This window comes from Microtus oregoni, unplaced genomic scaffold (genome assembly GCF_018167655.1).
Source record: "Microtus oregoni isolate MIOR12 unplaced genomic scaffold, Mior012 000115F_ref0000277, whole genome shotgun sequence".
NCBI classification, from domain to species: Eukaryota; Metazoa; Chordata; class Mammalia; order Rodentia; family Cricetidae; genus Microtus; species Microtus oregoni.
Window position 1 is genome coordinate 2330740 of NW_024544744.1, and position 22366 is coordinate 2353105.

A 22366-nucleotide genomic window follows, 5' to 3' on the forward strand; every position below is an offset into this window, starting at 1 on the left:
CAAGGTGAGGAAGTACACAGATTTTATATGTGGGACAAAAACCCAGGTAGTGTGAATTCAAGAATCACCATATTTACATTTATTTCCGTTGTGTCTGTTCGAATTGGGGTCAGAGGACAACCTGGAGTTGGTTCTCGGTTTGCTATAAAGGCCCTAGGGATTGAACTCAGGTTGTCAGACTTGGCGGCAAGCGCTGTTACTCAGGGCCCCATTTCCACAGCCTCCCTGAGTTTTTTTTTTTCTTTTTTCCCCCAAAAGGTTCTACATTTTATTACTGGAGAAACCACTCCCAACTTAAACATGATCAAGTCTCCAGATTGAAAATGTTTAACTTCATCTTGTAACACTTATCAAGGATCACAATTCATCATTGTTTTGCCATTCATTGTTGACTCCTTACAGACCCAGCTTCGTTCTCCTCCAGTGTCTTCTCTTGGAGTTGTACCTGATTTTGTTGCCAGTTTTCATCCGAATCCACTGAGGAATAGGACGATTTTGCTTTTGTTTCTTAGCCAGGAATCGCTTGATTCTGAAAGTCTTGTGAGAAGACATGGCGAGAAGGCTAGGCGGGCGCACGATGGCGAAGGAAAGGCAAAGAGCCCTCCCTGAGTTTTATAAATTCTCAGGACACCCCTTGAAACGTTTTGTCCCGAGAGTATATTAGTGCTCGAAGCACTTATGGAAATCACAATGGAATTTTGCACTTCAGTTTTTTTTTCTGCTAAGATAGCATGGAATGTTTTTCCAGCTTTTAAAGTGTTCTGTACGCGAGCTCACGAGCATGCACTCGTGCATGTGGGTGTGGAGGCCAGAAGTCGATGCCAGATGCTCTGCTACTCTTCTCGTTTTTTAGACAAGGTCTCTCACTGATTGTGGAGCTCACTGATGCAGCGTCACCGATGGACCAGCAAGCTCCAGGTATCCCCATGCCCCCAAGGGTATTAAAGCTATGTGCTACTATCTTCACCGTTTTACATAGGTTCCGGCAGTCTGAACTCAGGTTCAAATGCTCGTGTCATAAGCATTTTTCCAACTGAGCCTCCCCCAGGCTTAAGCTTAGTTTATAAACATCCCAACAATGGTATTCCATTGTAAAGGCTACAATGTATCCTCACTAATGTAGGCTTAGGCTGTATTCTAAGTAACGCTATAGGAAACACCATTCAAAATCTTTAAATTCTTTTTAAAGCTTGAACTTTATTCAAAAATTACTATGAAACATTATATAACTCTTTACAGACTGTTAAAGTACTGTCAATATCACTATTTCCATACGAAAGTATTCTCTTTATATTATCAATATTTAAATTATGTTTTTTACATTGTTTTAAATATATCTGTTGGGTAAATATGACACACACAAACTGACAAAAAGTAATGTACATTTAAAAATCTGATAGTTCTCTAACTTTTAAGGGCCATGCTGTTTAGGAGTAAAAGAAAATGTTAACAGAAAAGCCAGAAAAAGATTATCACTTTCACACAACCAGCAGCAAATGATTAATCAACATGGAAAAGAATGTTCAACAGTAGAAATATAAAGCGTTCTAAAACAGGTTCTATTTGCGGAAGGATAGCTAGCTGTCTTCTGAGGGTTAGGAATAGCACAAGTGTGATAAATACCTACATGCAGGTTTTTGTATGGACATGAGTAAAACATGGTGGTGCTGGGGTAACCCAGACCCATGCACATGCTATACAAATGCTCTACCACTGAGATGTATCCTTAGCGCTTGTGTTTTGAGATAGGGTCTTATAAAGTCGTAGCTAAGGCTGGATTTGAACCTGTGGTCCCCTGCTTCAGTATCCTATGCAACACAGTACCAACTTCAAGGTTGTTTTTTGGTTGTATTATATGACTATTATAATAGGGTTGGAGAGATAACTTAGCAGAACATACTGCTCTTCTAGAAGACCAGAGTTCAATTCCCAGCACCCACACTGGGCAGTTCACTGCTTTGAACTCTAGCTCCCAGGGAGATCTAACAACTCTGGCCTACATGGACACCCCTGCCCACCCTCACCCCATGGCACATAATTTAGAAAAGATATTATTTTTAAAAATTACTAGGAAAATATAATACAAACTTCTATCACAAACCTAAGGGGTGGGCATGATGGCACAAACCTTTAATCTCAGGACTAGGGGTGGGGGGGAGTGAGCTGAGGCAGAAGATAAGCGAATTATGAACTTATAAAGATATGACAATCAGTTACTTACCCCTCTCCTATTTGCTCATATTCATTCTGTAGTGGCAAATCATATAACTGCATTTACCTTCTACAAATGGGAGAACTGAGAGGGAGGAGACACCCCATCTTCTATTACACTCTATTTGGATATTAAAGGCAGGATACTATCCAAAGCTTAGACCAAATAACCAAGTAATTCTGAGTATACAGGGTTTCCAATTTAAAAGTTCTCCATCAGAACAAGATAATCCTGTCTATATGATTCCTTACTAAACTGAAATAAATCAGTTTTAAATTTTAACATGGAACTGTTTAGGTATTGATCTTAGTATAGTCCTCAAATTATTTGGGAAAAGTACCCATAATATCAAATTAATTTTGTCTCTAAAGGCAGAAGAAAAAATAGTTTTAGCTTATAAGCAACAGAACTGACTTTGCATGAAGGTTTTCAGTGTTTCAAAATGCCACACCTATCTCTTACACATCTGGTATCCCTACAGAAGATGGTAAGCTGCTTCTAGTCCGCTTGCTCTAAGTAGGAGGGAACAGGCCAAGGACTATTGCTAGGTGCGACTGTGACATCTTCCCTTCATCCTTTAAGCCACGTTTTTAGCTCTGCACAAAACATGACCCTCTCCTGCTTCCTTTGCCAAAGTTTTGACCTAAGACACATATGCTAAGAAAATTTGGGGAAAGCTGCTCAACAAGGGCTTACGGAGCCAGGCAGAACCTCTTTCCCCTCCTTGTCCACACCTGGCATGTGATGGGTGCAACGTCGGCAGTCATATGGCCTTAAAAGCTCATGGCATGGGCTGTGATGATGGAGCCAAAAGGCCAGAGATTCAGACTGGAGTCAAAGAATGAATCATCTTTGCCTGACCCCAGCCTTTTCTATTGGAGAAGGAACGTATCTGTAAACCAAGTGTAGTGAAACCAAGTTGTAATGGCTACAAAGGTCCACTTATCATCCCAGAGTGACATAACTTGAGAAGCCTTTTCTGGGAGAACTATACCCTGTGCTATTCCCAAAGCAATGTTCAACACCCTGGCAACATGTTGGGGAAGACTCCCCAAGCTTATTCTGTATCACCAGCATCAATATCACATAATGATTTTATTTTAATGGTCAAAATTATTTCAAAAATAAATATCATTTAAAATTCGCATCATTGGTATTAAAGGGAAAAAGTCGTTTCCCCAAGGGACATTCATTAAAGTGTTCTTCAAGCAGTTATGCTAATGGCACTGGAGTTGCCACGTAAGAAAGCTGCTGCTTAGATTAATTCAACACAGGTCATTTAAATGATTCAGTCTCTTGCATAGTTTAAAGAAAACTTTGATTTATAGCTTAATTTGATACTGTGGTTAAAACAGGTAGGAAATGTAAAATAACATGAGCTAATCCATGAGGGGTAGGCTCCACAGTTAAACAGAAAAAAAAAATTCTCTTTGCTTTCTGAAGTTGCATTCATTGATGGTTCACTGGTAAAGTGGAGATAAGGACCGTGTGGGTAAACCAGTAGGAAGGTTTAGCTAACCCATGTTAGACTTTCGAGAATGTGTACATATAAGCATTATTACATTTATTTTGGGCTTAGTGTTTTTGACGATTTTCTAATTTGTGTATGTGTGTACCTGCGTGAGCTTCTGTGGACTGTGTACAAGAGCATCCCTAAGAGGGCATCAAATCCCCGGAACTGGAGTTACAGGTGTTGTCAACTGCTGTCTAGTGCTAGGAACTGAAGATGGATGGATTCTCTGCAAGAGCAGTGTGTTAACTGCTGAGTCATCACTCCAGCCCCTGGGGATTATTTTCATGTGTGCGCGCGTGCACGCGCGCATGCACACATGTATGAGTGATGTTTACAGGTGTGGGTATACATGTGCACTTAGATTAACACTGGGAGTCTGCCTTGATCATTCTACCAACTGGTCACCAAATCCTCCCACCTGAATCCAGAGTTTGTTGATATAGCTAGGACAGGCAGTCAGCTTGCTCTAAAGATCCGATTCCCGCCTCCTGAGGGGTGGGCGCACAGGTGGGCCGTATACCCATTTGACTTCTACAGGAATGCTGGAGACCCAGAGCACTGTCCTTACACTTGCATAGCAACTGGCTCAGTCACCGAGCCATCTCCCCGGTCTTCATTGCTATAGTACTTGCAAAAATATCAGCTTGCTCCCATTCTGTATAAATCTGTAGGCACTTGATTTGCTGATTTAAAAGATTTCATTCATACACAAGACTATTAGAGATAATCGTGTACTTATCACATTAAAAGCTCTGTGACATCCTGTAGTGAAGAACTCTTAACTCTGATCCTATAATCTAAAGTAAAATTATTATAGTCTAATTAATTATGGCTTTAAGAAAAACAAAGAAGAAATAAGCAATGGAGGCAAATGGCTTCCAATTTAGCCTCCAAGAATTGATGCCATGCTGACTTTACAAAGCATTGTTTGCTTGTCGATGTGACATTTTGTTATCGCAGACGGAGAGCCTCATTAAGCCGCTTTCTTTTTGTGGTGATGTCTCTGATGCTGAAAGAGACCCGACTTCTGCCTAAAGGCTTCTTTGCATTCATTACACTGGTAGGGTTTTTCTTCATTGTGGATTCTGACATGCTGATCGAGGTGTGAGTTTAGACGGAAGGCTTTCTGACACACTTTACATTTGAAAGGTTTTTCTCCAGTGTGAATCCTGTGATGTCGAATAAGGTCCGAAGTCAAACTGAAGGCTTTCCCACACTCATTACAATGATGTCTTTTGAAGCGACCATGGACTTTCTGATGGTGGCTGAGGAGTAGGGCCTTACTAAAGGTTTTCCCACAGTCCTTGCACTGACAGGGCTCCTCCTGACCATGAATTTTTTGGTGTCGATTAAGATGAGAGCTTCGCCTAAAGTTCTTTCCACAATAGATACACAGATAGGGTTTTTCTCCAGTATGGATTCTGAGATGCTCCAAAAGACCTGCATTCTGGCTAAAGACTTTTCCACACTCTTTGCACTTGAAAGGCTTCTCACCAAGATGGATTTTCTGATGTCGGACGAGGTGTGAACTCCTTTGAAAGATTTTCCCACACACATGGCAGGGGTGACCTTTCTCTCTAGAGAGGTCTTCTGGCTGTTCAGTAGGAACAGAACTCTGATACACTGTAGATTCATAGGACTCTTCTGCATGTGCCCTTTCATGTTCAGTCAGGTCCGAGGGCTGGGCTAGTCCCTCCTCAGTTTCCAACCATTGGCTGCTAGTTTTCTCCTGGGGCATGGCTGGTTGCTTTTCCAAGCTTAAGTCCATACAGAGGGCCTGGATGTGTTCAGATGTTGTGTAACATGATTGTATTCTTCCAAAAGAGTCTGCCACTACAATGAGCTGCCCATTCTCATTCCATAGTTGCTTACCTAGAACATTAAATATATATACATCACTACTTATTTCATTTTTGGTGCTCAGGAAAAGATATCTGCAAATAGGAAGAAATATTTAAATCAAGCCATGTGTACAAATTTAAAAGAAAACAAAACATTTTATATGTATGAATGAATGTTTTGCGTACATGTGCTCCACATGCATGTAGTGCCCATGACGACCATAAGGGGGTGTCTGGTTTCCTGGAACTGGAGCTACAGAATTTTGGGAGCTGCAGTGTGGTTGCTAGGAACTGAAACCAAGGTTCTCTATTAGAGCAGTCAGTGCTCTTAACAGCTGAGCCATCTCTTCAGTCCCCACAAAGTAAACAACAACAACAACAAAAAACCCAAAATCCACAACAAACAAACAAACGAACAAAACCTTTGCTTATGATTATTTAAAATATATTTATGGAACGATTCACAAGAATCTGTGGTTTTGATTTTTGGTTTTCCTTGAGAAAAGGTTTAATAAGCAGAACAACCTGGCCTAACACAAAGCCTCCTCCCTCAACCTCTCAAGTCCTGAGATCACATTCATGTATTCATGTGCCAGCAAATCCAGCTCGACAGCCAAGAAATTGTTAACTATGATTGGCTTGGGGGAACAAGGGTCGTGGTGGGAGGTGAAATGTTCTAAATTTTATTATGTGATATAAATCACAGACATAGAAGCAACTAAGCATAATGCACATACTTGATCATGATTTGTTACATGGGGAACAAAAAGCATAAAACTAAGTCACCCGAGGACAATCACATTAAAAAGGGATGGTACATTGAAAAATGAAAATCTGTTGGCATAGTGACAACTGATCATTGAGCAGAATGTAACCTTAGAAAAGCAGTGAGTCCTTATCAGTAAATCAACAGCACTGGGACCACAAGACCTTGAGAATAATGAATTCGCAAAAATATCATGTGTTGAAACATGAAGTATTCCCTCCAAGAGAGGAACAGAGGCTTCTTAACTTACACATGTAAGGGAAGAGCACAGAAAGTCAGCTATAGAAACAAGAACACCCAAACACTAGTAGATACTGGTTACTCAAAGGTAGGGCACCGTACAAACCTCCCCTTTAACTCTGGAAAGAGAAGAGAAGCTAGAAACTACAATATAATGTAACATGACAGCACATGTGGGGCACTGACCCAGATTCAGAGGATAAAGGGAGAAGTGGGGAACAAAATGAACGAGGCAAGAGAGACCCAGGAGAGAGGACCTAGGAGGAAATGGGAAATGAAATGGGGCGTGACAGAAGTGCCTGTGTGTGAGAGGCAGGGACAACTTGCTATTGAACTTGGGGGTTTGCTGCTCTTCTTCTCAACATGGCCAGTTTTCATATATGAAAAAATATAAGTACCCAGTTCACTAAAGCTTTTCAGGAAGAGAAAACAATATATTTATATTTAAACAACAGAAAAGAACAGAGGGCCACTAAATGGAACTATCAAGAAGACACTATGGAGATTTCAAGACCAGCCTAGTCTACATAATTGCAGTTGAGATCAACCAGGGTTACAGAGAAAGACTCTGTCTACACACACACACACACACACACACACACACACACACACACGACACTAAATGGGGGAGAGAAATAAGGGTTGTATCAGACTAGAAAGAAAAATATAAGCAATAGAACAGTTGCAAAGGAGAACCAAAAAACAAAACAAAACCCAACAACAAAACCAACAAAAACAAACAAACAACAAACCCAGACTAACTAACTGCCCTCATTCCTTGCATTTATAGTCATTTGAAGGAGATAAGAAAATGCACGAGGAAACTTGTGCCTGAGATCCTGAGATCCACTGTCTCGGGTAAGAAGAGAAGGTGGGTGGGGGTCCAGATCCACTTCTCCTTGGTGTGTTGCTTATTCAAATTGTTTATGGAGTGGTTGGTCTTTTAAATCTTGACTGTGGTATTGACTAAGTTTATTGTATATACAAAAAACTCACTGACTAGCGAGGCTACAGTGTGGATTGTATATATAAATTATACCACAACATATCTGATAAAATCAAAACACAAAAAGCTAAGAGTGCCAAGGCAGAGGGCACTACAAGGCCTACCATAACTTGAATGTAAAAGGATGCCATTTAGTTCTTACCCTTCTCTTCCTCGGGCTTTTGCAGCTCATGCTCAGGTAGGACCAGCTGCTCCTGTGCTTCTTTGTGAAGGGCTGGCCCTCCAACCAGCACAGTCTGTCTGTTTCCTTGGGTTGGGTCCTAGAGATAAGTACAGATAATTAGAAAGCTGGTTTACAAAAAGCCACCTCAGTGTTAGAAAAGAGAACAAAGAGAAACTTTAAGAGGCAGAGGAATGAAGGGCCTCCTCACACCATGGGATGGCAAGGGAGAGATGAGGCCGAAACTGACCAGCAGTGAGCAGTGACCCCCCCCACTGCTGTGTTCATGTCCACCTATTTGACCTGGGGGCTCACTTACTTTCCTGCAAAAGGACACCTGTACCCCTTACCTTCTGTTGTAATGCTTCTCCACGGTTCCGCTGCAAATCTTCCAGTATTCCCACCAGGTCCTCCCCAGTCTCTGGGTGGTGCTCGAGCACCTGGACCAGCAGATCACTTGGCAGGATGGTCAGGAACTGCTCCAGCACCAGCAGCTCCAGGATCTGCTCCTTGCTGCGGGTCTCAGGCTGCAGCCACTGTCTGCAGAGCTCCCTGAGTCGGCGTAAAACCTCTCGAGGTCCAGTGCTTTCCTCATAGCGCAGTTGCCTGAACTGTTTGCTCAACGGCTCCTGCCCAAGGCCTTTTCTGTTTCCTTGAACTTTGAATCCCTGTTCCCAAGCACAGTAGTTTTAACAGTGGCTTAAAGCACAGACTTGGATCTGCAACTATCATCTCTTTTGCTACCTATACTTGGAGTCAGATTTCTACTTAGCTCTGCATATATATCCTAATCATTTAAGCAGTGTCTCTCTGACAACTGGCAAACAAAGCTCCATCGTCCCTAATCTACTTAGTTTTGATAATACCCCCACTCTTCTTTCTTCTACAGGATCTTACTAGGTAACTCTGGCTGGCCTGGAATTTGGTATGTAAATCAGGCTGGCCTCATAGAGATTTACCTGCCACTGAGTGCTGGGATTAAAGTCCTAAACTTCAATGCACAGCTTCTAGTCCCCCTTTCTGGCTAATATCACTAAGAGACCAAGAACTTTGCAGACAGATCACCCATGAGATGGGATCCCCGGGCACCAGTACTGGCTGCCTCAGCAGTAGTGACTCCGCTGGAGTTTTCAGGACCTTAAAGAACCAGCATGAAACAATGGCTGATCAATTTGTCCAAGACAGACTGACAAGGACTATGTATGCTATTTGTCCCTCTTCCTCTCAGATTTTGTCCTTTTCCCATTTAATCCTGAGGCTCTTGTCAGGGCCCTAAGACAGGGCTTAGGGTACTGTCTTCCTGGTTCCTCCCAGTATGGACATGCTAAGTAATAAATCCTGTTATCTCACTACCACTCACTTCTCTCACTGGGCTGAGTGGCAAGTCACTAAATTTAGTCTGCTAGGACCCCCAAGGTCACACCTGATTCCATGAACAGCAGTGATCCCCTCATTACCTGAAGCTCCTCCTTCAGACTCAGGGGAGCCAAAGAGTATGCACGCTTGCTAGGGTGGATCTGGGAAGAGGTATGTGTGGAACAGAATATGATCAGAACATGTTGAAAACTCAAAGAACTTTTTCAAAATAAGAATGCACATGAACACACACTCACCAAGGCCAGTGCCATCCTGTGCTGCAGGCACTTTGTTCTGGAGAACTTTCTTTGACTGTATCCTCAGGGACACTCCTAAAGACACAAGAGTCACAGAAACAGCAATGCTAGTAGTAAGAACAGAAAAATAATCTTTCCTTAGGATTGTTTTCTTCAAAATAAGCAAAGTGAGGAAACTTTATAGGATACCACATAACCTAGCAATAGTGGAGATCTGAAAAATCACCGGTTTTTGTTTTGTTTGTTTTTTTGAGACATGGTTCTCAATATAGCTTTGGAGCCTGTCCTTGAATTCCTCTGACTAGCCTCAAACTCACAGTAATCTGCCTGTGTCTGCCTCCCAAGTGCTAGGATTAAAGATGTGTGCCACCAAGGCCTGGGTTTAAAAAAAAAAAAAATCATCATTTTTAAACTCTCAAAATTAAACAATTCAGTTAAAAACCACAAATGAATGCTAAAACCACTGGGGCAAAAGAAGGAAGAACAGAATGTTCTCAGCATTACCTACAACGCTGTATTAATGAAGGGAAATAAAGGTATCTGGCAGCTGCAACTATAACCAAATAATCAAACTTAGCAGCATCCATAGTAAGATTCCAACACCAACTACCCTATCACCAATGGAACACTTTTAATAAATATTATTTATCATAAATTTGCTGAGGAAACTTTCTGAGAAATCCAGAACTCTGGCCCATCTACAACAGGCATGGATCCAATTTCCCCAAAACATAAAGCAGATGCTGGGAGGTTACTGTTCTAGGCTAAGGAGACATGACTAAAGGAAATATGAATTGGTGCATTAAAAACAAAACATCAAACATCTAAAACCAGAGTTGGTACTTCAGGCCTACATCCCAACATTACAGAAGCTGAGGCAGTAGGCTTGCATGTTTTGAGGCCATCCCAGGCTACACAATGGGATCCTGCATTAATAAATAAGGTCCACTGGCAGTGGCACCAGAATTTATCACTACTGTTTGTACTGGCTTTGTGGGAACCCATTCTCTTGGATGGATACCTTGCTCAGCCTAGATACAGTAGGGAGGGCCTTGGACCTTCTCCAAAGCAATGTGCCTTACCCTCTCTGAGGAGTGGATGGAGGGTGGGGTGAGGGATATATGGAAGGAATGGGAACTTGGATTGGTACATTTAATGAAAAAGTTTGTTTTTTTAAGATAAATAAATAAATACAAGTTAAAAATAATTAAATTTAAAAGCTACCAAGTGTATTCTTTTGTTTGTTTGTGATGTGGTCATGCTATGTTACTCAGCGTAGACGCATATGCCTGCACTGAAAAAATTCCATTTCAACCTTTCAAGTAACAAGAATGTGCGGGGCTTGCATCACCATGTCCTGTTAGTAGATGTTTGAAAAAGTCCAAGAAAGTGATGACTATAGCGAGAAAAATGTAGTTTGGTATTGTGGTAGTTAATTCTGGGAGAAACAGTGTGAAGACATTTGGTCAAACATTATTTTGGATATTTTTAAATATTTATTTATTTATTATGCATACAATATTCTGTCTGTGTGTATGTCTACAGCCCAGAAGAGGGCACCAGGCCTCATTACAGATGGTTGTGAGCCACCATGTGGTTGCTGGGAATTGAACTCAGGACCTTTGGAAGAGCAGGCAAAGGCTCTTAACCACTGAGCCATCTCTCCAGCCCTATTTTGGGTATTTGAATAGACTGCAGACTGAGTAAAACAGATTGTCCTTCATAATGCACTGGCCTTGCCCGGTCAGCTGAAGGTCTGAGAAGAGAAAGACTGATCCTCTCTCCCATGTAAAGTAAGACTTCCTCTCTAGCAGCTCTTGAACTTAGATACTCTGCTTTCAGCTCTGGATGAGACTTCAGTCTCTTGTCTTCAGACCTGAACTACATAATCAACTTCTGTTGTTCCCACGTCTCTGGCTTGCACTAGAATGAAATCATTTGCTGTTTTGTTTCTAGCTTAATTCCCCTGAAGATACTGGGACTTGATAGCTGCCATAATCATGAGGCAATCCTTGCAATAAATCTTTGACCTTTTTCCCTATTCTTTTTAAAATTAGCACTTATTAACTATGCACAATGGATTTCATTATGGCATGTCATACACATGTATCTCAATCAATTGCCACCCCACTCCCATGATCCTGTTCCCAAACAGTCCCCTTCTACTTTCAAATTTTTAAAAACAAATCTCTTTCTAGACATCTACTAACCAAAACTAATATAAAAAATGGTCCTATTTCTTTAAATAACTAATAAAGGGACTGAAGAGCTGGCTCTGTGGTGAAGACAGCAGCCTACTTTTGCAGAGGGTACCACCAAGGCTTCTTGAATCCTTGCTGGGTGGCTCACAATACTGACAACTTTAGCACCAATAAATCTAAGTACCTTTCTTGTTTTCAAGGACAAAGGTACAAACCGAGACATAGACAATTTAAAAGTCAAATCTCTTTTTAAAGGTAGTAAAAACTCTAGCACAAGCATAACACATAAATTAGTGGTGACTCTTAATTAATCAATTATGTGATTAATTAATCAAACATGGGATTAGTAATTAGATTAAATATTATAATAATTAGATGAAATATATTAAGTAGATAAGTAATTATATTTATAAATGTGATTAATTATAACTGTACAATACACAATATAGTAGTTTAACGTCTTTGGGAGAGTCCAGCTACCTTGAGATTAAAGACAGAAAACTTACCATTCCCTCCTCCTCTTTTCATATTGTATGTATATAATTAATCAAGTTCCTGTAAAAAATTGTGTATAGGTGCTTTGCCTGCACGTATGTCTGTGCATCACACGAGTGCCAGAAGAGGGTGTAGATCTCTTAAAACCCGAGTTACCAATGGTTGAGCTGCCGTGTGGGTGTGGGGATCTGATTCTGGGTCTTCCAGAAGATTGGCTAGTGCTCCTAACTGTTGAGTCACCTCTCCAGCAGTCCCATGTTCTTTTGCTTCTACAGCTTCACATCCCTTAAATACATCTTTCTTGTAGCTTCTTGGTGACATGGTCTCTTACTCGGAATACTCTAAAGCAGCAATTCTTAACCTGTGGGTCGTGACCCCTTTGGCAAACTTCTATCTCCAAAATACTAACACTATAATTCAATACAATAGCAAAATTACAGCTGTGGAGAAGCAATGGAAATAGTTTTATGGTCAGGGATTACCACAACATGAGGAACTGTCTTACAGAATCACAGCGTTAGGAAGGTTGAGAACCACTGCTCTGTTCCTGACACCAACCCATTTCCCACACTGCACTTGTGATCTTCCTAAGGAGGAAACAAGCACACCTCCCTTGTGCCTGTTGAGTATAAAGATGGGCCATCACCATTAAGATCAAGCTCAAGACATTTAATATGGTCTAAACTTCTCTTATGCTTTAATGAATTACGTTCAGTTTCTCACACTTGTAATACTTTGGCTTGTTTGTTCTTGGGCTCTTATAAATCTCACTCTTAGATGAAAAACCCCTTAAATTTCTTTTCTTCTTATTAATGACCAGTCACACGTCATGTCCCAGCATAATAAACAAGCCAACAGAGTTGCTCCACCTGCTTTTCACTTGCTAATTCAATCTCCGTAGAAACCTAAGAAATATTTCTAATCTTATACTACAGAGAAAACTTGATGTGGAGAGTTGGAGAATTTACACAAGGTCTTAAAGCTGAACTTCAGAGCTTCTGTCCCCCCCCCCAAAATTTTTTTTAATCCACAGACCCAAAATTTTGAATTTATTTTTCCCTTTTTTCTTGCTTCTGTGCATCTGATCCGGAAGCGAATGCTGTGGGCTCTACCTAACCACAACCACCACAACAGTCAGACTGCACTTCCCACCAGAATTCCTGCCAATTTTCCTCTTTCTTCCAAGGGTCTCATTCGGTAGTCAGTAATGGCAATCCTCTTGCCTCAGTATCCCAAGTGCTAAGACCATAGAAATTAGCCACCATGCTCAGGTGTAGGTTTTTCATTGCATCCAACTTTGAATTATTCTTGACTTCATTTGTGCCCATCCTCCCATCTATTCCTATTATGGATTTCCAATTACAAATGCTTTAAAACATGTCGGATTATATCTTTCACGCCAAGACCAAGTTCCTCACACAACAAAACGCCCACCTTTTCGTTTTCTACACACTTATTCTTTCTGACAATTTCATTCACTGCTCTCAAAACACCCCGGTGGCCTTGTTATTCCCTAAATAAGACAAACAAACTCCAGCTTTCGCGTCTCTGTGCTCTCACTGCTCGCTTTTTTTTCTTTTCTTTTCTGTTTTTGGTTTTTCGAGACAGGGATTCACCGTGGCTATGGAGACTGTCCTGGAACTAGCTCTTGTAGACCAGTCTGGCCTCAAACTCAAAGATATCCATCTGCCTCTGCCTCCCAAATGTTGGGATTAAAGGCGTGCGCCATCACCCCAGGCCCCACCGCGCATGCCTCTTAAAGCCATCTACGTCTATCCATCTTCCTCGGATTATCTACCCAAATATTCTGTTTGTTTGCATTGGAAACTACTTAAACATGCAGCAGGAGCCATGTGTGGTAGCGCCAGCCTATGAGCTCGGCGCTTGGTTCAAATCAAACGTATTTTCCGCTTAAGGAGTGAGGCCAATACGGGTGGCACGAAACCCTCTCAAAACAAAACCACAACAAAAATAAAACCAACAGAAGCCAGGCGTGTTGGATCACGTTTCTAATCCCTGCACTCGGGAGGCTGATATTAGGGAGTCTGACGTCAGCCTGAGCTACATAGAGCGTTTCTGGATAAGCACGAAACTGTCTCAGCGTCACTCCCTCCCATGCCCGAGAACGGCAGCTTCTGCCACGCACCCGCTTCTGGTTCTCCCAGCTCCGAGGCGTGGACCGGTTCTGTGTTCCTGCCAGATGCGCTGCTGCAGAGTCCCAAGGTTGCCGTTCCGACCCCGCTCGAACCCGACGACCCTACGTCCTCTCGCCCTGGCCGCAGGGTCAGTCACATGGCCCCTCAGTGTTCCAGCCCAGTAGCTTCCGGCTCCACTCTAGGACGGTGGGAGGACCACGACTCGACTCGGTGGTGCCCTGGCTGGGTCTAGTCGAAACACTTCGTTTACACGAGACAAGCCATTTCATTGGACTTTTCACACACAGTGTCCTCTCTCACTGGAACGACAAAGCTCGTACTGTAACTCAAGTCACCAAGGAATACTACCACCCCAAAGAAGCCACCTTAAGACCCCATCTCAACCAGAAGTTTTCTAGCGAAGCAAACAAAGTTAATTATTAGTGTTCAAGCTTATTCTTTGTTCCCCACTTTTTCACGACTGAATTCCAAAGACTGCTATCTGTTTGACCTCTGAACCTAGGCACCTCTGAACCTAGTCTGACTAATGTCCCGTGGTGTCAGATACGAGCTCTGCAGTCCCCTAGGCCAATGGGATGTAAAGTTAACTCAGAACAAGCACAGTATTAAGATGGCTTGTGTGTAGACTAACTCAGAACAAACAAACCATTTTGTTTAAGTACAGAGTCCTTCCTAAAGTGTCTGTTACAAAGTTCCCCACCATCTTCCTCTCCCCATCATTCCCCATTATTTTCCATTTACTTGGACAAATAGGCTACAATTTTAGGTTCATCTCTAATCATCAGAGTGAGAACTTCCAACCCCACTCTATCTCTTTTATGAACATATAACTGAAAAGACTTTTGCAAGTTTGTAATTTCTGTAGCAGGAGCAGATGTCAATGCCCTTCTTAAAGGTTCGAAAAAAAAAAACCCATAAATATTCCTGGGTTCATTTAAAACTTCATAAAAAGTTTAGCTGTGAGATCAAAATTTGGGATCAAATTTTACAGTTACTGTGATCCAGCTGCCCTCACTCCCCCTGATTGACGGCAGAACTTCCTTGTGGCCTGTAATTTACAAGAATTTACAAGGATGTTTGTGTTCTTTCTGGCCAGTGCGTTTCCACAGGAGTAGAGGTATAAAAGGTTGCTGGGCAAAATAAAACTTGCTGTTCTTCCACCTGAAAAGAAGCCTCCGTGTCTCAATCCCGGCACCCCCACCAGTCTTGGCTATCCAGGCTGTGCTGGCTGCAGCATACCGTAATCTGCTATGCCTAGGAATACCTTCAATTGCCTGAGAATTGTAATAGTTTGTCCATTTGTCCGTCTGTTACTGATTTCCAAGCTGACTTCTCTTTCCAGGTGGCAGGAGGAAACCCAAAAATTTCTCAGCCTGCTGATGGATTTGGGTCTTGCAGTAAATGGTTTAAAGTCTTCCAGTTTCTAGTTTCCAGAAAGTCATTGACATCCCGCTGTGACATGTCCACTTTCAACAGGAGGGCTTTAAATCTCATCCTAGACAGATGGTCCAGAAGTCAAGAGCTGCTGCTGCCCTTCTAGAGGACCCAGTTCCCAGTCTGGCTCTCGGCTTACAACAGCCTGTAACTCCAGGGGATTCATAGGTTCTTCTGACCTCTTGCAGGTATCAGTGTACACACACACACACACACACACACACACACACACACATTTAGAAAGAAAATTGGCACATATTGACCCAGTACCTCTCCAAAGATCACTGAATTCTAAACCACCCCACGCTCATTCCACCTAAGCCCACAAAGTACTGGCAGGAATACAGTTAAGAGTTGTAAATTGCTGAGTCTGGGTCCTGCCACTTAAAAATGAAAAGGATCCTCCAATTCCAATAATAAAAACATGAGCTATCTCAGGAAATGTGGTTCACCAGACTGGACTGGAAAAGAAGAGCCTAGTATACAGCTTGCAAAACATCAAGAACTGCCTTGAGGTCTTATATAAATGTATTTATGAGCATGGAGCTTCTCCATTAGTAATACTATTGGCAATGCGTGGATGAGCTACCAGTAAGTCATAGTTCAGAAAATAACTTCATAAATCCTGTTTCAATAAAATTTAAATTACCGGATTATTTTATTTTCTGTGCTCCTCCGATGCACCGACCTCAAGATTTATCTCAGTTGGAACCTCACCAGGCCATACTTGGCAGATACTTCTTCCAGAATGAGTTACCAGGAGTTTTCTAGAGGAAACTGCAGATGTTGCTGTTGGTCTTCTGGGGAAAAAAAAATGTTTGTTTGGCCATACTTGATGGTATCTGGGAATTTGGAATATAGAGAAATTTGTGAGTTACCTAGTTTTCTGGGCACTCAGGGGTTTTATTTTTCTTCTTCACACACACCCTACCACGGTTGACTTTACAAAAGGCTCGCTGAAGATCTCCAAAACTGTTTTAAATGTTGTTTTGTATGTGTGTGTGTAGCTGTTTGTCTGCATGCCTATATGTGTATCACATGCTGCCTGGTGCCCTTAGAGGCCAGAAGTTGTCATCAGATTCCCTGAGATACGAGTGATTGTGAGCTACTAGGTGGGTGCTATGAATCCAACTTGGGGAGAACAGTCAGTGCTCTTAACCATTGAGCCGTTGTCTCTCTAGGCCTTATCTTCTAAAACCTTACTGTTGTTTCATCAACTAGTGCTTTGATTCCCAAAGTCCTTTCTTCTTCGAAGATAAGGGGGTTTGACTCTTCCTAAGCTCATGGTTGTTTCACACTGTAAGACAGTGTCCTCCAACTGAGAGGGGCCATGTTCACACTCTTTCCTACCTTTTGTAATTTCTTCCTAATGTCATGGATACTTTGTGAAGCATAGATCATACCCACCATCATGGCATTTTCCAGGATGTTAGGACCCATGTTGGCAAAGTCTGATCTAATTCATAGAATTGCTTCAAGAATTTGGATGGTCTTCACTGGATTTTGTTGTAACATCAGAACTGTGCCCCGTCCTAGATTTGAGACCACTTTCTAAGTCCTTTGAAGACACATCTCCAATATCTTTCTGAATGTAGCTGCTGCCCATTTAGATTTGAATCCCAGTTGTCTTCTAGTCTGGAAGCTGGAGAAAGAGCCTTTGCCAGGAGGTTTTGATGCAGGCACCCAGTTTGCTCTTCTGCCCTTAGCCAGTACCAGCCTTCCCAAGGCTGATTACGAGGACAAGCAGGGCCCAAGTGCCTGCCCAGGTAGGGCAAAATTAAGAAAAATGAAGCTAAGGAAATCCGCCCCTTTGTGTGGTCTCCCTAGCAAGATGGCTCCAAGTTTTCTCCGTTCAGAAGGTAAAGGTGGAAAGTCTGGGTCCAGTGATACCCCAATGGCTGATAATCACGGCCTACACCTAAGGGAGATTTCAAATTTTTTTACTTTGTTGTGTGTCTTCTACAAGTGTGTGTGTGTGTGTGTGTGTGTGTGAGAGAGAGAGAGAGAGAGAGAGAGAGAGAGAGAGAGAGAGAGGGGAACGTGCACACACACACATGTGAGCTACTACATGCGCAGGACAACTTGTAGAATACATTCTTTCTTTGCATTACATGAAGATTCAACTCAGGTTTCCAGGCTTGTTGGCAAGTGAAATCATAATGTAGGCCCATTACTCTGAGTTTTTAAAAACAAAGTTGCTATATATTCACAAAAACATACATATTAATAAATACATCTTTAAGAGGATAGATCCGGAGAGATGGCTCAGTGGGAAAGAGCATATATTGTTCTTTCAAAGAATCTGAGTTCAAGTCTCAGAACCCAGCTTACGAATGCCTGTAATTGTAATTCTAGTTCCGGGGATTCAACACCTCCTTCCAGCCTCCATAGGTATTCACATATATATGACATAAATTCACACAAACATATACCCATAAATAAAAATACATCGAAAACCCAGAAAATTTTGTGACCTACAATTATTACAAATAATGAAAGTCTTATGAATTAACCTAATAAATTTAGCTCAAAGTTAAATGTTACCAACTCTATAGCTTTCAGTCACCATACAAATGAAATAACAAAATTGGGTGACCTGCACTCATGCTCAAAATTTTAGTAAAACTCAGTATGCATTTCTGAAAGTTTGAAATAGTAAAGAAAGAATTAGGGGACACTTCTTATATAAAGCAAAAATAAACACATTGTCAACCCAAGCTCCTCGTTGATGGCAAAGTATTAAGTATACCCCCATAAAAATTCAGCTGAACTTAAGACTATACAGTCTTTTGTTCTCCAAAGTCTCATGTGCTGAAGGCTTCATTCCCAGCCAGTGGCATTACTAGGTTATGTTAGAGCTTTCACAATGTATCCCGACCCGCGGGATACGAACGGGAGTCCCTGATAAACCTAGTGGAGAGGAATGAAAGGAGACAAGAGACACGAGAAATGATGGCAAGACAGGATTTCTGATCAAGCCGGTCCGTTTATTCTTTCCTCAGAAGCTGTTATATAGCAAACAGGCAAAGGGGTGGAGGAGGGAAAGGTGTCAGGGGGAAGAGAAGGGTGTCAGGAAGCTCAGGTCTGTTGGAATTCGGGTCTGGAGACACCCCTAGCTGAGAAGTAAATACTGAGAGTCTGTAATTGTTGACTAACCAAGGAAAACGCTAATAGGTTCGGGAGCCTGGTGCCTGCAGGTCTCTGCTAGGAGATAAGATTCCAGGTTGATTTCCTAGATCCTGCAGAGGGGATAGAGGTAAATATTTTTCTTAACTTGTGAGCTTAAGATGGCTGTAACCAAAATGCAGATCTCAAAATACAGGCCTTTGCTTCCAGCAACAAAGGTCCCAATGGAAGAAATCTAGGTCACCAAGGACATGCTAGGACCTCAACTCGTTTTGTTTCCTGGCTGTCATGAAGTGAACATACCTCTGCCAAATGTTCCCTGATATGATGCCCTGCCTGTCCAAGGCCCAAAGCTAGAAACTCTGTAAGGAAGCCAAAATAAATCTTCCCTACTTCTGAGCCGTTGTAGGCATTTTGTCACGACATGTACACCTAACAGAACAGTGGTGATGAAGTGGAGACCTGCTGTGTGTATCCTCATGACGTGGGCCAGAAGCCTGTGGAATTGCTTTGTGCAGGAAGGAGCAGGGATAGGTTGGAACAGCAGACTCTTTTGTGATGATGCTCTGCCTGCCCAGGGCTAAGACAATAATTTTGTCAAATTTGAGCCAGCAAGATGGGTCGTGGGCAGTGGGTGACGTGGGGGGTGGTGAAAAGCACTTGTTGCCAAGCCTGACAACCTGAATTCAATTCCTGAAACTCACTTTTGGAAGAAAAAACAAAAAACTTGTATGTATATACACATAAAAATAATAAATGTAAAAAAATTCAAAGAAGAATTTTGCCATTTTTTTTGTAGATGTCATGATCCTCTGCCTCCTGAATGCCAGTATTATATTTATGTCATACCAGGCCCAATTCTTAGCAAGCTGTTTATAGCTAAGAGTCAGAAATACCTTTCTTTGTGCTTCAAATACTTAAAACATGATTTTTTTTTTGCACTATGTTTGTGCCTGGTACCTGCAGAAGACAGAAGATGGCACTGGAGCTCCTTAACTGGGGTACAGACTGCTGTGAGCATTCATGTGGATCTGGGAACTGAACCCATGACCTCTAAAAAAATAGCTACTGCCCTTGACCACGGAGCCATTTTTCCAGATCAATGTTAGAGATATTAAAAGAAAAAAATTGCTGGACTGTGGTAGCATATACCTTTAATCCCAGCACTCAGAGGCAGGTGGATGTCTGAGTTCAAGGCCTGCCTAGACTATAGAGTAAGTTCCAGGACAGAGAGAAACCCTGCTTTAAAAAACCAAAGCAAACACATACACACACCCTTCACCTTATGTGATTTTCACACTTTGTGAAATGCTGTATTTTTGTGAACTCATAAAATAATGGCCTATGAGGATATTGTGCTTTAGATATTTACAATGGGAAGTTAATCAGCAGCAGAGACACTAATTCAGTTTCTCTGCACTAAAACTCAGTTCAATTCTGGACACTTGATCAACTTTCTGTATCAGCAGAGTTTACTAATAAACTGATTCTAAAAGCCAAGCAGAGTGTAACTGCAGCTGAGGTAGGAGAATTACCTGGAGTTTGAGGCTAGCTTGGGATATAGCATGAGATAAGCCTCTCAAAGGGTGTGTGTGTGTGTGTGTGTGTGTGTGTGTGTGTGTGTGATTCTAATGATTTCTTCAAATGTTAGCCATTTTGTCTTATTTTTATTCTACAACACATAATTAATTAATTCCTTGAAAAATCACTTCAAATTAAATGCTGTTCTCAGTTTATATCCAGGCAAAGATGATATACAATCAAATTTCACATCTCCTTTAAGGCAGATGTACCAGCCAGGTCCCTCTATGATGGCAACATCCCATGGTGTGTAAGTTGTATGTACTTTGAAGCTGTAGCTGCTCAGTCAGCTGGTTCATTTTCTCAAGCAACAAAGCCAAAGATCAGAAAACCAAGTAAAGAAAAGTGACAGAGAAGCATTTGTAAGAGAGTTGATAAGAAGTTAACTTTTTATTACTTAAGAGCTTTTATGAATAAGAAGACCAACATTCCCCAAATAAAACCACCAAACACTAGAGTGAACACTTTATATTACAAGGACTACAAAATAAGAAATACCGAAAAAGAAGCGATGCTTTACTCTTGACAAGGGAAAATAAAATTAACAGTGAAAATCCACTTTCACTGACCAGAAAAACAAAGACAGAAAGCTTGTTGAAAAAGTACAACGCTGGTAGTGATGTTGGCCTGTCAATCTTCCTAAAAAGCATCATTATAGTATCTACTAAAATTTGAAAGCATGAAGATTAAATGTGACATTTAGTTTTTCACTAATAACTGTCTCAGAAAGTCCAATTTCTTAGATTTCTAGCCTTATATTTTTTATAGTGTGATGCAATTTGTAATTAAACATTTTCAAGTTTGACCCCTGTTGATCATAATTTCTAAGGTGTTAGTGGCTAAGGCTAACTTACAGACTTCTCTACAGTACTTACAACACACAAAGTACTATTTTCCTCTTTACACAAGAAATATTTGTGCAGAGAAAATACCTTTCAATGCTGGTGCTCACAGCTGATGCAAAGGAGTGACCATAACCCACTTTAGAAAGCCTCCCCAGCCGTGCTCTTGCCTGGGTCCCCAGCCTGCTGTCTTTTCACCAGTGCTCTCCTCGGACCCATGCCATGGACCAACCTGTCTTGTTGGGTTGAATTCATTTCTATTGACTTTAAGCCAGAAGAGTTCCATGTGTCCAGAAACACATTTGACAGAAATTATAAAATTATTTAAAAATTAGATTTCTATGTATTGATACAAAACTTAAGATGTACTGTTAAGTGGAAAGAAGTGGTCCCCCCTGTATATAGTGAGGCGTAGTTTCCATAGATGGAACGTGCAGATATACAAGCACAGCTTTCACCAACTTCCTTCAACTTTCTTTGGGATGACCTGAAACAAGTTACAGCACTGAATGAAGGTGTCCTTCCATGCCATATTGCCCTTCCAGATTCTGGACCCCACTCCATGTTGTCAACTCTATAGGGCTTACTAACGTTTTGAGCCTTGTAAAGGAAGCTTTGCAAATGAGATGAGTTAGTTTGGGTAGTGCTACGATATCGGGGTCAGTACATATCAATGTCCCTATGAACAACAAATGCCTGGCTGTAGATCATAAGTGCAGCTCACTCTGAGGTCTTCCTTAGAAACAAAAGATCTCATCATATGCTTTGCAGTCTTATCCCCTGTATCTCTACAAACTTTCTTTCCTTCTAGGTGGTCCTAATCTATTCTTTGGAAGACTTCAGCACCCTGAATCTTAAGCTTTTCTATATTTATTTATGGATAAACCCTGTGTCCTTTTCAATTAGGAGTTGGTCAATAAAATCAAGCTTTGCTTTGTAAACTACCAGCACTTTTTATGAACACACACATTTTAAAATTCAAAACTGCAGCAGGCATTTGTTGATTGTCTATCTTCCCTGCCCAACATGGTATTTTCAGATAACCACGTCCTCCTTATGTGGCCTCCCTATTAATCATACGTGCGGTGCCCCAGAGTAAGCTATTCTGTTCATCAGGCAACAGCACTCATTCCAAGCAGATATGTAAACTATGCCAATCAACTAAGGCAAATCTTGTTAA

General features: G+C 41.5%; 2 protein-coding genes across 2 annotated transcripts; both read right to left on the reverse strand.

Annotated features, from left to right (window-relative positions):
* Nucleotides 1–353: 353 nt before the first annotated feature.
* Nucleotides 354–571, reverse strand: LOC121443976 (60S ribosomal protein L39). The gene has a single exon (XM_041645729.1). The coding sequence runs from the start codon at nt 550–552 to the stop codon at nt 397–399; it is 156 nt and encodes a 51-aa protein (XP_041501663.1). The 5' UTR covers nt 553–571; the 3' UTR covers nt 354–396.
* Nucleotides 572–1157: 586 nt separating this feature from the next.
* On the reverse strand, nt 1158–14325 carry Zscan26 (zinc finger and SCAN domain containing 26). Its single transcript, XM_041645700.1, has 6 exons — nt 14194–14325; nt 9352–9426; nt 9196–9255; nt 8089–8406; nt 7721–7838; nt 1158–5597 (listed from the first exon to the last, which is right to left on the reverse strand). The coding sequence occupies exons 2-6, from the start codon at nt 9364–9366 to the stop codon at nt 4699–4701; spliced, it is 1410 nt and encodes a 469-aa protein (XP_041501634.1). The 5' UTR covers nt 9367–9426; nt 14194–14325; the 3' UTR covers nt 1158–4698.
* Between the last annotated feature and the right edge of the window lie 8041 nt (nt 14326–22366).

What these genes read in the sequence shown, in the direction of transcription:
- Zscan26 (XM_041645700.1), bottom strand. An exon ending in GTCTGAAGGAGGAGCTTCAG is followed by an intron (nt 8,407 to 9,195) that starts GTAATGAGGGGA and finishes GCTTGGGAACAG; the next exon opens with GGATTCAAAGTTCAAGGAAA. An exon ending in AAAGCCCGAGGAAGAGAAGG is followed by an intron (nt 5,598 to 7,720) that starts GTAAGAACTAAA and finishes TTAATGTTCTAG; the next exon opens with GTAAGCAACTATGGAATGAG.
- LOC121443976 (XM_041645729.1), bottom strand. Translation starts at nt 552, where the DNA reads ATGTCTTCTCACAAGACTTTCAGAATCAAGCGATTCCTGGCTAAGAAA.